Source organism: Ovis canadensis, chromosome 24 (genome assembly GCF_042477335.2).
Source record: "Ovis canadensis isolate MfBH-ARS-UI-01 breed Bighorn chromosome 24, ARS-UI_OviCan_v2, whole genome shotgun sequence".
NCBI lineage: Eukaryota > Metazoa > Chordata > Mammalia > Artiodactyla > Bovidae > Ovis > Ovis canadensis.
The window spans coordinates 55468729-55482100 of record NC_091268.1 but is presented as its reverse complement, the minus strand read 5'-3'; the positions used below and the strand labels follow the sequence as shown (position 1 = coordinate 55482100).

Below are 13372 nucleotides of genomic sequence, written 5' to 3'. Positions count from 1 at the left end.
GAAATGGCTACCCACTCCAGTATTCTTGCCTGGAAAATCCTATGGATGGAGGAGCCTGGTAGGCTGGAGTCCATGGGGTCACAAAGAGTTGGACACGACTAAGCGACTTCACTTTTACTTTCATATATATATATATATATATATATATATAAGCAATATTATAACAAATTCAATAGACTCTAAAAATGGCCCACATCAAAGAAATCCTTCACCTGTTGCATGATAGTCTGTAATGTGGATGTATGAAATGTATTCAGCTCCTCTCTATTGATGGATATTAAGTTTGTTTCCACTTTCCCACAGTATTAATACAAACAATCCTTTGACATCCTTGGATTGCTTCCATTTTTTCTCCACTACAATGCTGTAGGAATCCTTCTTTGTCCCTGTTTCCAACCATGCTACCGCAGACGCCCTGATACACACCTTTCACGCACCACTGAACTGGCTCGTGTAGGACAGATGCCCCAAAGTGCAAATACTTGTTCAAAGGACACGCATTTAAACATTTCATAGCTATTTACTGTGAGGTTAATTCCCGTAGAGGCTGCAGCAATCACGCCGTTTCGCAAGGTCTGTGACCGCCTGACTTCCCACATTCTTGCCACCACTGGAAGCTGCTGCCCTCTGAACCGTTTGCTAACGTAACTGCTGAAGAAGGGTGTCTCAAGGCCAGTGCAGTTTGCTTTTCCTTGGTGGCTTGTGAATCCGAGCAACTTTTCCTAAGCTTGGCGGGCAGTTTGGATTCTTTCCTCTGTGAATTGTCTGTCTCTGTTTGGGACAGCTTTTCTCTAACATCTCAGTTTCCTCATCCATAAAATGGGGGAGCAACAGTACCTACCAGGGTTTGTTGTCTTCATGCACGTGAGGCCCCTTGCGACACAGGAAGTGCTCTTCCCCTCACTGGTGGGCACCAAGCTGCGGTGGCTGCTTCATCCCTGCTCTTGCCGTCTGGTGGGCGGGGCCAGGTTAGGATGAAGGCGCCCTCGGACCGGACCGGTGGAAGGCAGGAGCCTGCAGCACAGAACCGAGAGTAAGAGCTAAGCCTGGAGAACTGAAATAAGGGGCGACGTGGGTGGGGCGTTTTGGGGTAAAAAATGGGGCTGATCTTGAGCAGTAGCCACAGGGAACAGTGTCCATGGAGCACCAACCAAAGTCCAAGGACTTTGCCTCAACAGCATCCCAGCGAAACAGGACCGATTGTTTATCCCCATCCTGAGACACAGAGACGCTAAGTGACTTGCCCACGGTCGCACAGCATGTGAATAGCAGAGCAGCCACATGAACCCAAGAGTGTCATGATCCCCCAACCCCCGACCTCTCTGCTGTCCCAGCTTAAAAGATTGAACTGAAGCCTCTGTGCTGTTGGTGAGGGACCCTGACCACCTGAGTCCATCCATGAAGCCCACCTGGTTGCCTATTCTTAATTTCTTGGCTAGGGTTTCAGGAAGAAGACGGAAAGCTCTCGAAGTCACTGTGAGGCTTCTGCGTTTCTGTATCAAGCAGGCGATGCATTTGTTACCACACTAATTGGAGCAGAAATGAACCGAAATGCCGAGTTTTTAGGAGAGTGATTCTGCTGCAGGTGTCAGTAATTAGCGAAGAATGAGTCATTTGATGTTTGTAGACACAGCCTTCTCAACTTTCTGTTCAAAAATAAACTTTGTGGGCATATTGTTCCGCACAGCTCCTGCTAATGCATGTGTCTATCTGATGCTGTAATTCAGCATAAATATTTTAAATAAATCAATAACATTGTCCTCCAGTGGCAGTACACAAATGAAATTTTCAAAAACGAAGGGAGAATGAAATATTTTTTGGTGAGAAAGGCAGACACCTGCAAGACAGCCACACAGAAATTACTGTTTTCTTGCACTCTCTTCTTCTCTCTCTCTCTTTTGGTTTCTTGGGGGTATAAATAATTCACCTCCAATATCCTGTCCTGAGCAGGGACTGAACAAATAAAGAGAATGCCAGTGGGGATCTGCAGACTTTGGAAACGGCCTAAGAAATCCCGCTTAGACTAGACATTCCCTGGTGAGTCCACGATGGCCTTGCTTGGCACAGCCTGAGTTCTGAGATGGGAAGAGAAGGAAGGGAAACTTACAAAGACACAGAGGTGTCTTGAAAAGAGAATCTACTCCTTTATCGAACCGAGCTGTTTGGCCAGCTCTGAGATGTGAGAGCATCTGTGTGTTTCAGCAGGTGGAACTGGAGCTCGGGCAGCTTGTCCCCATGAGCAGTAGCTGTGTGCATGTGCGGCTGTGGCGTGTTTGCAGGCTTAGGGCCAGTGTTTGCATCAAATACAACCTGACTAGACACACCCCTCATCATGGGTACTTGGGTCCACATTTCTCACTCTTGACCATGAAGGGTGCCTGCCCCTTCCTACCACCTGCCTGGGTTCTAGAACATTCTCTACTTACGGCTGCTGTGTGAACCATGCGTTTTCATGTGGGCAAATCTCGGATTGGCCAGCTGGAATGCTGCAGCCTGTGGCCAGGTGAGGGGACCGTGTCTTTCCCTGACCCGATCAACCATGATGGATGGCTCTTATGCTAGAGGCTGCCAAAAGTGTGGGGGGAGCTGGTGCGGAGGAATCCCTTCACCATCCAGCATCCTTAAGGATGACTAGCATGGACCCAAACACGTGAACATTTGGGGTTTTCCTTAGTGAAAATCTGTCTCTTTGAAAACAAGTCATAGCTATCATCCAGGAGGCAATAATGCACCGTGGTTGGAATATAAGTTTTGGTTTCAGGAAGACTTGGGTGTTCCATCTATAAAATGGGCTGGTAACAGCCGCTCTCTCCCATGGCTGTTGGGGAGATTCCGTAAGATGCTGTTGGTCTGGGGCTTGGCAAAGGGATAAATCCATGACTGCTCTGTGACCCCTGGATTATTTTACTCTGAAGAGTCCTGTGGACTTGATCCATCAGGGGCACATGAGAGGGCTCCAGCAGCTAGAACAGGTGAGGGGTGGGTGCACACAGAGCAGGAAGAAAGCTGCTAAGATGAAACAAGGAAGAAAAAAAATCATCCTGTGGTTTGAGATCGTTCTGGGCTCTGGGTGACCCTAAGCAGTCCTGAGTGGAACTAGGGATTTAGTGCTGGAGAAGACTCGAGAGTCCCTTGGACAGCAAGGAGATCCATCCTGTCAATCCTAAAAGAAATCAACCCTGAATATTCTCTGGAAGGACTGATGGTGAAGCTCCAATAGTTTGGCCACATGATGTGAACAGCTGGCTCATTGGATAAAAACCCTGATGCTGGGAAAGATTGAGGGCAGGAGGAGAAGGCGGCGACAGAGGATGAGATGGCTGGATGGCATCACTGATGCCATGGACATGAGTCTGAGCAAACTCCAGGAGGTGGTGAGGGACAGGGAAGCCTGGGGTGCTGCAGTCCATGGGGTCTCGAAGAGTTGGACACGACTTAGGGACTGAAAACAACAGCAAGAGCAAGGAAAGGCAAACTTCTGGGAAAGGGCCTAATGCCCCCGGCAAGAAGATGGGCGTGGGTTGCTCTTTCCTTCTCCAGGGAATCTTCCCAACCTAGGGATTGAACCCGAGTCTCCTGCACTGCAGGTGATTCTTTACCATCTGGTATGGAAAGCCACCAGGAAAGCCTGGTAAAGGGTTGGGCACTAAATATTCACGGCTTTGCGGGCCACAGGTCTCCGTGGCAATGACTGGCCTCTCCCCTTGGAGCCTGAGAGTGGCCCTAGGCCTGGGATGAAGGAGTGGCCGGCCGGACTCCAGTAACACTGCTCACGCGGAACAGCAGGGACTGGCCTGGGGCTGCGGTTGGGCCCGCCCCGCTCTCCGGCCCTTTTGCAGTCTAGGGGGGCTTCCTGTGACCGCGCACTGTGCTTTCTGGTCTGTCCCAGAGGTACCCACTCCTTGGTGGAGACCTGGCTCTGGTCCCAACCACACTTCCCGGGCCGTGGGACTTGGGGAGAGTCGCTGGACTTCTTGACATCCTGTTTCTCTACTGGTAGGAGGTGGACCTTCGCTCTCCCGACTCCCAGCTCCCCGTAGCTCACCTCACCCATTCCCCCTAGGGGACAAGGTAAGTAAAGGCCTTTGAAAACTTCAAAGCGCCCGGGAATCTAAGGATGCTTTGCGTCCATTTACCTCATCCAAGGTAGAAAAGAGAGCCGCTGGGTATGAAGGCTGGAGAGGAGCTGGGTGATTCATCACCTCATCGAAACCCTCCCAGGTTAAATCTCTTTTTCAGAGAACTTCCTGGGGAAAAGTCAGGGCTGCGTTCCAGCTAACAAATCCATTCCTCTGCTTTGACTCTGAACCAAATTCTGGGACCGCATCAAAGCCAGCCTCCAGGGGCCTGCCTGGGGGCCATCTGGGCCCCTCGCCCCCCAAGCCCTCCCCCACTTCAGCTCTGCAGATGGTGCCGCCTCCCCTCCCCCAGGCAGACCCCCTGTACCCTGCTGAGCTCCCCATGGCTGAGCCCCACTGGGGTGGAAGTCTTGCTCATTAAATTGGGGAATTGAAGCGCGTCCCCTGCCTCATTCTTTAGCCTGGAGGGGATGAGGGCATGGAGCAGAGAGGTCATGTCTCCGGTCCTGAATCGGTTCCCTTTGGAAAGCAGAGAGTCAGAGAGGGGGTGGTGACAGGTGAGCCGCGAAGACTTCCCTAAACTAAATGGGAGGGTGAAACTCAGCAAACCCTCAGGCTGGCTCGCCGCTCAACCGGCAGGCCCGGGGAGGTTTCTTAGGAAGCAGGCTGTGATTCTTCGTGGAGATGAGGCTGGTCCTGGGGGAAGGGGGCGTGTTGTGCTGCTTCTGCTCGCTCAGGTTCTGCCCCTGGGAAGTTCTTTCATCCTTTAAATGGATGCAAGGGATTTCCCTGGCGGTCGAGTGGTTAGGACTCGGCGCTTCCAAGGGGGGGGGGTACCCAGGTTTCGTCCCTGCTCAGGGAACTAAGATCCCACAGCGGTATGGCTTGGCCAGAAATAAATAAATAAAAATTTAAAAATAAATTTAAAAAACTGAATAAAAGGAAGGACGGCCTGCATCTCACCAGGGGGCCCTGCCCCACGATGTCATTAAAAGAAGAGGAATTGAGACTTTTTTAAAACTTACTTTTGCTCGCAGGACAGTCGCTTGACACTCTCGTGTCGCTTTCTGCCACGAGGACCAGCCGCAGGTTTTCATGTGGCCCCTCCGCCTTGAGCCCCCCTCCCGCCTCCCGCCCCATCCCTCTAGCTGTCCCAGAGCACCAGGCTTGAGCTCCCTGCGTCACACACGGCGGTCTGTTTCTCCCATTGTGGTGTATGTTTCAATGCCAGACACAGACCCAAAGGCCAGCCCTGCGCACACAGCGAGGGAAGGAGACGGGAGCGCGGTTTGAGGGAATCGGGCTCTTAGAGCGGCCCGTTGAGAGCCGCGGTCGCAGATCCTGGTCTGGGAACGCTGGTCTGGTGGCCGGGAACCTCCTTCAGGTCTAGACCAGCTTCTGGAGGTGAGACGATTAGCAGGAGGCGGTTCCGCTCACCCTGGGGGCAAAGGCCTTCTCCCAAGAAGGGAGAGGACCTGGAAGTAGTGTTGGCGGGAGAGGGGAGCCTCCTCCAAGGGAGCGGGGCCTCTGGGCGGGATCTCTGAGTTTCTCCTTCCCTTGCCAACAGGACGCTGGGATCACCCGGGGGTCAGGTCCAGCCTTCTTGGGAGCTGCCAGCTTTGGGAGGGGGGCACCGGTGGGCATCCACGAGGCTGGGCGCATCTCCACAGCCAGCTGCCTGGCTTCGCGCCTCAGACGCCGACCGCACCGCCTTTGGCTCCCAGACTTGGCTGTGGCCAGCGGGCTGGGACAGCCGCTCAGACAGGAGAGCAGCTTGGCTTAGAAACGCCCTGCGAGCAGGCCTCCTGCCACCTGGAGAGCCAGTGGGTGGACACAGGCTTCCCAGGTCAGGAGCCAGCGCGAACGGCTCCACGTCCCACTTTCTAGAACATTCCTGAAGCGGCTGGGGTGGCTGCTGTTATTTCTGCCCTGGCCTTTCATGTTTGAGGTCCATTTCCAGAAATACAAGACAGTTTGTGGATCACGTTCCTCATTTCGCTGGGTTTTTTTTTGCTTCGAGGCTTGCAGGATTACTTTCCTCGCACCCATGGCCTGGAGGCACAGAGTCCTCACCACTGGACTACCAGGCAAGTCCCCACACAGTTAATTTTTAAAAATTATTTTTATATATTGCGATAAACTGCATGTGTACTTCAGCATGTCTGTTTGCCTCAAGTAAAACGCTACATGATTTTAGTTTGTTGTTTAGTCAGTAAGTTGTGTCCAACTCTTTTCGACCTCATGGACTGCAGCACACCAGGCTCCCCTGTCCTTCACCATCTCCCAGCGTGCTCAGATTCACCTCCACCGACTCAGTGATGCCATGATCCTCTGCCACCCGCTTCTTTTGCCTTCAGTCTTTCCCAGCATCAAGGTCTTTTCCAATGAATTGGTTCTTTGAATTAGGTGGCCAAAGTATTAGAGCTTCTGCATCAGTCCTTCCAATAAATATTCAGGGTTGATTTCCTTTAAGAAAGGAAATTTAGTTTAAATTAGCTAATTATGGGGGGAAAACTACTTGACCCGCTGTGTGATGTTCCTAGGGTAGGCAAAGTCACGGAGACACAAAGTAGAAAACACATCCTCAGGAGAGGGTTGGGGAATTAGGATTTAATCAGCAGAGTTTCTGTTTGGGAAGATGACCAAGTTCTGGGGACGATGATGGTGAAACAATGTGCGTTAAGCTGCTGAGCTGTACACTCCGAACCGGCTAAAGTGGTGACGTCTGTGCCCTGAATGTTGCTCCAATGCTTAGGCCACCTGATGTGAAGAACTGACTCCTTGGAAAAGACCCTGATGCTGGGAAAGATTGAAGGTGGGAGAAGAAGGGGGCGACAGAGGATGAGATGGGTGGATGGCATCACCGACTCGATGGACATGAGTTTGAGTGAACTCCGGGCGTTGGTGATGGACAGGGAGGCCTGGCGTGCTGTGATTCATGGGGTCGCAAAGAGTCGGACACGACTGAGCGGCTGAGCTGAACTGAACTGAACCGAAGGCGTCCAGTACCGCCCCCAGGCGTACTTCTCATAGAGTCCAGCAGAGGGCGACAGCTCACGCACATCGCAGGTTGGGGCAGGCAGAGTGGTATTCATACTCGATCAAGGGAGCGTTTCGCTTTGTCTGTGTTCTCAGCATTCTTGGTTTTCCTTCTGGGGTGGAGTGGGGGTTACCATCTCCTCCCAGAACTGTGGGGGTACACCCTGCAAGAAGCCCAGCTCAAAAAGCAGCTCTTTCTTTTCCATGTGCAAAGGAGACTCTCTTAGTTCATTCAAGCTCCTGTAATGAAGTAGGTGGTGGGGAGGAGGCTGTAGTTCTCCGGCCGGGGAGCCCAAGATCAAGGTGCCAGCAGACTCAGTGCCTGGTGAGGGCCCTCTCCCTGGTTCATCTCGCTGGGTCCTCACCTGATGGAGGGGTGGGAGAGCTCTCTGGGGTCCCTTCTATAAGGGCACTGATCCCATCATGGGGCTCCACCCTCATGACCTAAGCCCCTCTCCAAAGGCCCCACCTCCCAACACTGTCACACGTGACTCGTGGGTGCTGGGGAGGGACACAGACATCCCGTCCATACAGAGGTGCAGAGGTCATGTCCCTGATCCAGTCCTTGCTTTCTGGACTGTTCCTTCAGACCAATCTGGAGATTTCTTCCCTCCTGCCCTCTTGCAAGGTGGTGGGTGCGGAGGGCAGACATGAGTGCCGTCCAGGCTGGAGCATCTCACAGACCGGCTTCTCAAGCTGTGATGTGCCCGGATGAGCTGAAGAACGTGGCATGGGTTTTGGCTGGTCCCTGGAACACCTCTCTGTTAGCAAGTCCAAGACTCTTAGGATGCCATTGGCAACAGCCCCAGGGGATCATTTGGCAGAGAAATAACACAAGCGGGCTTTCCCTCCCTGGACACTATCCCCAGGGCTGGCAGAGGGGGCATGTCCAGCCTTGCAGCGGAGAAGTCTCACTGGCCACGGAAGCCGCGTGGCTCCTTTCATGGAGAGAGTGGAGCTGGTAAGTACGGACGATGGCGTTTAGCTGTCAGGAGTTCAGGAGCAATTAGGAGCTCACGGCAGATCCCACTCGACTTCATTGCCTGGGGCATCAATAAAGTCCCAGGGAGCGCCCCGGGCAGTAGAAAGTTCCGGATGCACCTCACAAAAACCTTTCTGCATTTGCTTTGTGGCATGTTCCCTTCTAACAAGGAAGAGAGAACGACCCTGTCTCTGCCCAGCCCAAGAACCTAACCGGAACTTTCTTGGGCATGCGCTCTGGGGTGGGGGTGGACGGCCGGGTCTCAGTTTCTATGGGGAGGGGGAGTCCTGCGTCCGCAACCGAGGTCTGCATGCCACCCCTCCATCCTGGCTCTCAGTCTGCCCCTCCCTGGCCAGAAAGAAATGGACTAAGTGAGGGAGGTGATCTCCACGATGGAGGGCTTGTTTCCCTGCCTTCCTCGCCCGCTCAGACACTCTCTCCCTCTGCTCTTTTAAGAAATCTCTGGAATTCACTGAGACCAGAGTCTGGTCACCAGCTTTGTCTGTCCCAGAGCACAAATCTTGCTTCCCCAACAAGCAGCTGCAAAGAGGCCTTGGTGAGACTACATATTCTACCCCCGACCCAGAGAGAAGAGGGCTTCCCAGGTGGCTCAGTGGTAAAGAATCCGCCTGCCAATGCAGGAGAAGCTAGAGAGCTGGGGTCGATCCCTGGGTCGGGAAGATCCCAATGGCAGCCCACTCCAGTATTCCTGCCTGGAGAATCCCATGGGCAGAGGAGCCTGGTGGGCTACCGTCCACAGGGTCACAAAGAGTCTGGACGTGAGTGAGCGCACAGGAACCAGAGAGGAGGGTTAAACAAGCCAGGTAGTGGCTGAAATCAAAGCCGGGCACACTCTCATCACCTCCTAACACACAGGTCGGGATCGCAGCCGGCGCGGGCGCTCACCTGTGGCCCTCTAATGCGGTGCTTCCTCCGTGTGTTCCTCCCCCGCGTCTGGAACTCGACAGGATAATAGCGGTTTGGTACCAGAAGTTCCCTTAAATGTTTTGCATACTCCCTCCTGGGTGCTGCCTCAAAGGATTTTAGTAATTGCTGTGTTTAATGGGAACTCCTTCCCCTCTTTTAATCCCCTCCTGCCGGAAGCCTGGTGCGTCTTGGCGAGGAGCGCCTGAAGAGAGAATCCGCTTGACCTGAATGGGCAGGTCACACCAGTGGGTGTCTGGCTCTCAAAGACCGCCCCTCGTTGCCCCTCCCCAGCCTCCTGTCTCTGGTTGGCACCTGGAGCTCCGCCCTGAGCAGGATGGGGGTGTGGGGGCAGAGAAAGTCCTGCGGCTGCGGAGGGACCCACAGAATAACAGGGACACGGAGGCCGGTGGCTTCCAGGAGAGGCTGAGGCTCTCTGCAGGCTCTGGCTGGGCTTGGCCGGCTGGCGCCACCCCTGCTGGTCCCAGGCCGGGGCAGAAGCCCTGCATGTAAGGCCTGGAAAGCTCCCTGACAGCGCAGCAGGTAGCCACCTGGCGCTGTAAAGCCAGCTCCCACACTGACCCGGCTGAGTGCCTTGCAGGCGTGTTGAGATCTCTCCCAGGCCCGCTGATGGGTCACCTTGTGTTTCCAACAAGGTACGCTGAGGTCCTGACCCCCGTCCCTGTGGATGTGGCCTGACCTGGAGATGGGCTCTTTGCAGAGGTAATGGAGTTGGTGAGGTCATTGGGATAGGCTGGGGTCCAGAGGACGGGAGTCCTTTTATAAGCGGGGAGATTTGGACCCAGAGACATGTGAAGAGGGGAGAGGATGTGGAGATGGACGCGGGGAGACCCACTGTGAAGACTGGACTGAGGCCACCATCAACCAGGGAACAGCTGGGGCTTCCTGAAGCCCGGCAGAGGCGGGAGAGGGTCTCCTGCAGGTCTGGGGGTGAGCATGGCCTTTCAGACACCTGGACTTCGGCCCTCTGGCCTCCAGATATGTGAGGCCATCAGCTTTCTAAGCCGCCAACTTTGTGACTCCGGGATTATCGTGGGATTGTGTGCTACCCTAGAGAAATGCTTAGCAAGCTGCCGGCCAGCAGGGAGGGCTCGAAACTGGCAGCTTCAATCCCCAGGGGACTCAAGGGCCTTTTTCCCAACCTGCTGAATATGAGCTTGACCTTGGAGCTGCACTACTTCAATTTTATTTCAAGATGTTTTATTTTGCTGGCTGGGAGTGAGAGAAGGGCAGGGAACTTGGAGACCCTGAATGTAAATGCATGTAAAATTTAAAATGCAATTTAGATCTCTGAGCCAGGAGCCGGGGGCCTCTTGCTCTGTCTCGTTCTCATTCTGTCTCTCCCACTCTCTCTGTCTCTATCTGTCTGTCTCTCTCTACACACGTGCGCGCGCACACACACACACACACACACACACACACACAGGCTTGCACACAGGGAGAGAACCTGGCTGCCAGCCAGAGCTCACGAGAAAAGGCAGAGAGGCAGGACTAGGCAGGAGGACCCGGCTCCGCTTGCAGCTCCTGCCTGGGCAGGAGAGACTCCTTTGCAGGTTCCTTCGTAAGGGAACTGTCCACTCTCTTTCTGTCTCTCTGCCCGTGTCTCTCCCTCCCCACCCTCTCCCCTTCCTAACAGTCCCACCTTGCAGAGACTCCTGGCTCCTGTGCGTCTCTTGCAGCATACTAATTAAATGTTTCAAATGGTTCTTATCCATAGTTAAGTGAAGATAAAATTTTAATGATTTAATTAGCAAGCTCAAGGAAAAAAAAATCATAATGAAGAAAGGCGTTTGCAACTGTCCTGGGCTTTGAACGTTTCATGTGATGCTGCATTTGAGTTGCAGGGGACTGGGGTCTCCCTGGCCCAATGCAGAGACACCCCCCAATCCACCTCCCGCTCGTCCCCCAGAGAAGGAGGGCTGTCGGGAGCAGGGCTGGCTCTCATCTGTGTCAAAGGGACCCCAAGGGTGCTGGGCAGAGGGTGACCTGTGAAGGAGGGCAAGCAGCTTCACTGGGCCGTCAACTTGGAAGCCATTGGAAGCACCCAGTGCTGTTTTTCAAAGGACACTGACACCTGGGCCCTCCTGACATTTTCCCGTTTTCCTTTTGGTGTGCAGCTCTTATTTTCAGTGTGGGTGGCTGATTGACTTCCAGCCACGTTTATGTTCCACGTTTGCCGAAAGAAACCTCTCGTAGCATTGGGGATGTGGTTTGAGCGGGAAAATTAATTGCCTTGTTTGAAGATTTTTGGCATTTGCTCCCTGGAGGCTCCCACATTTCAGTGCGTAATCTATTTTAAATGCAAAGAAGCTGGCAGCGAGTGCCGCCCCTCATGGTATGTTCTTTCTCTGAGGGGGTGCTAGCCTGCCCTACCCACCCCAACATCCCCCAGGGCATCCTTTATGCCACCTTCCCACCTCCCTTGCCGCCTCCACCCATTCCCTAGAGGGCCTCTTAGTGGTCGTTCAGCGGAAAACCTCGAGTCCTGAAAAGCCAGGGGTTGGCTGTGGCAGAGGGGACAGCAATGTGCGTGCTCAGCTGCTTTGAGAACTGGCTCTGGGAGCAGACCCCTGGCTGCCCACTCCTGGCACTGACCCCAAGGGTCCCCCCTGGGGTGGGCGATGCCTGCACACACGGGGGCTCCCGGTCCACCTGCCCAGAAGACCCTGCGTCCGCATCAGATGCGTGATGATGGCAGGGACCCCTCGCTTCCTGGAATTCTCCTGTGTTCGGCCCAGGTCTTCACACACAGGAGGTTCTGCTGAAAAAGTTGCTGTGAGTACAGCCTCCCCTTTCAAAACTCTTCTTCTCTGGCCTTACCATTTGTATTAATCATTTGTTTCATTTTCTGGGTTCTGATGCTTTGACATGTACAGTCCTGCTGACTCTGAAGGACTGTCCCTCCAGGGCCAGCAAATTCCTAAAGGTAGCAAATAGCTCAGCTGTGAGCACACCTTTCGAGGCAAACCAACAGACCCAGAGCCCACAGCCCACGCCTCCTCCACCGCTTCCCACCCTCTGGGCCACCGTCCACCTGCCCTCTCCACCCTGGGCAGGTTCCATACAACCAGGGACAGGCACTGTGCCCCGGAGCCTGCAGGAACGATCCAGACCAGCCAGTCCTCAGCTGCCCACCCCACCTTGTCCACGCCTTCTGCAGAAACCTCAGGGAGGCCTCCAATCCGCACTGCCCCGCCCTCTGTCTCCTGGCTGACCCCGGTGCTGCCAGGTGTGACGCTGCATTGCCTAAGCCTCCTGGGTATAAATATCTTCCCTGTTTCTGTCTGTGTCTTACCACACCTGGAATCCTCCAGACTTTGTGGAACCCAGCCCTGAACATCTGTCCTGGGGTTTGCCTGAGAGCTTCGAGTATCCAGATCCTTTTTCCTCTCTCCTTCCCGGATCTGTATAGATGATATCAATGGACTAATCTATCTTTGGCTTCCCATCAGGATCAACAGATGGGGGGCCCAGTGGAGACATTTCTTTTCCTTGGGTGCAAGGAATCCAAGCTGTGTGACTTTGGGGTTGAACGGACAGATGCGTGTCTGCCTCTGAGACTTGACATTCTAAAACAACCTCGGCAACGTCGGGGATCATTTCAGAGGGCGTTGATTCTATTACCTTCCCTCATGGCCCCATTGCTTTCTTTCAGAGAGGAAGACCCAGGGATGAGCTATTTCTGCCAAAAGCCTTTTCCTGTCATTAATATGTTAACAAATGCTGTCAAATAACAGTTGCAGCGGGCGGAATTTGCTGTTGGCAGAGGCTGCCTGCTGCTAGACGAGGCTGCGTCTGTTCCATGGGAGCCAGGCTGCTTCTGCCAGGAGAGCTTGGCACCGGAGGTCACCGAGCCCTTGGTGGGGCCTACCTGCCCCACCAATGGTGACAGTGTCTCGTGTATGAATAATGCCTCCACAGAGCGCTTCTAAATGCCTTCCTGCAAAGAAGGAGCAGAGACTCCCGGGGGAAGGGCGAGCACCTGCCCACCTTCTGCGAGACCGGGAGAGATGGTGGAGGCAGGGGGAGGGCAGGAGTGGAAGCCAAGTGCAGGGAGAGGAGGGGACCAGGCAGGATGAGCCAGCTCCCTGTGTAAAGGGGCCGAGAAAGGTTCAAAGGAGATGGAAGCATTGATGCAAGGGACACACGGGGCCTGGAAAATCGATGGTGGTGCTGAAGGGTCTTAGGGAGTCAATACTAGCGTAGAGAATGCAGAAGGGCAGCTGGTGTGCTGGTGGTGGAGCTGCAGATTAGCTAAGACGCATGCAGGGCTTCCCTGCTGGCCCAGTGGCGGAGACCCTGTGCTCCCACTGCAAAGGGCCTGGGT

The 13372-nt window shown here is 54.0% G+C and overlaps 1 protein-coding gene across 7 annotated transcripts in view; it reads right to left on the bottom strand.

Moving 5' to 3' along the window:
* LOC138428639 (uncharacterized) overlaps positions 1-1500 on the bottom strand; it is a 48725-nt gene extending 47225 nt beyond the window's left edge. For 2 of the 7 annotated variants that reach the window (XR_011252524.1, XM_069569358.1), the window contains exon 1: positions 842-954. Coding sequence is in view for 1 of the 7 variants with exons in the window: in XM_069569358.1 (XP_069425459.1) it covers positions 842-860 (19 nt within the window). In the remaining 6 variants the exon portion in view is untranslated. The other 5 variants (XR_011252526.1, XR_011252525.1, XR_011252527.1 and 2 more) reach the window with 5 other exon arrangements.
* Between the last annotated feature and the right edge of the window lie 11872 nt (positions 1501-13372).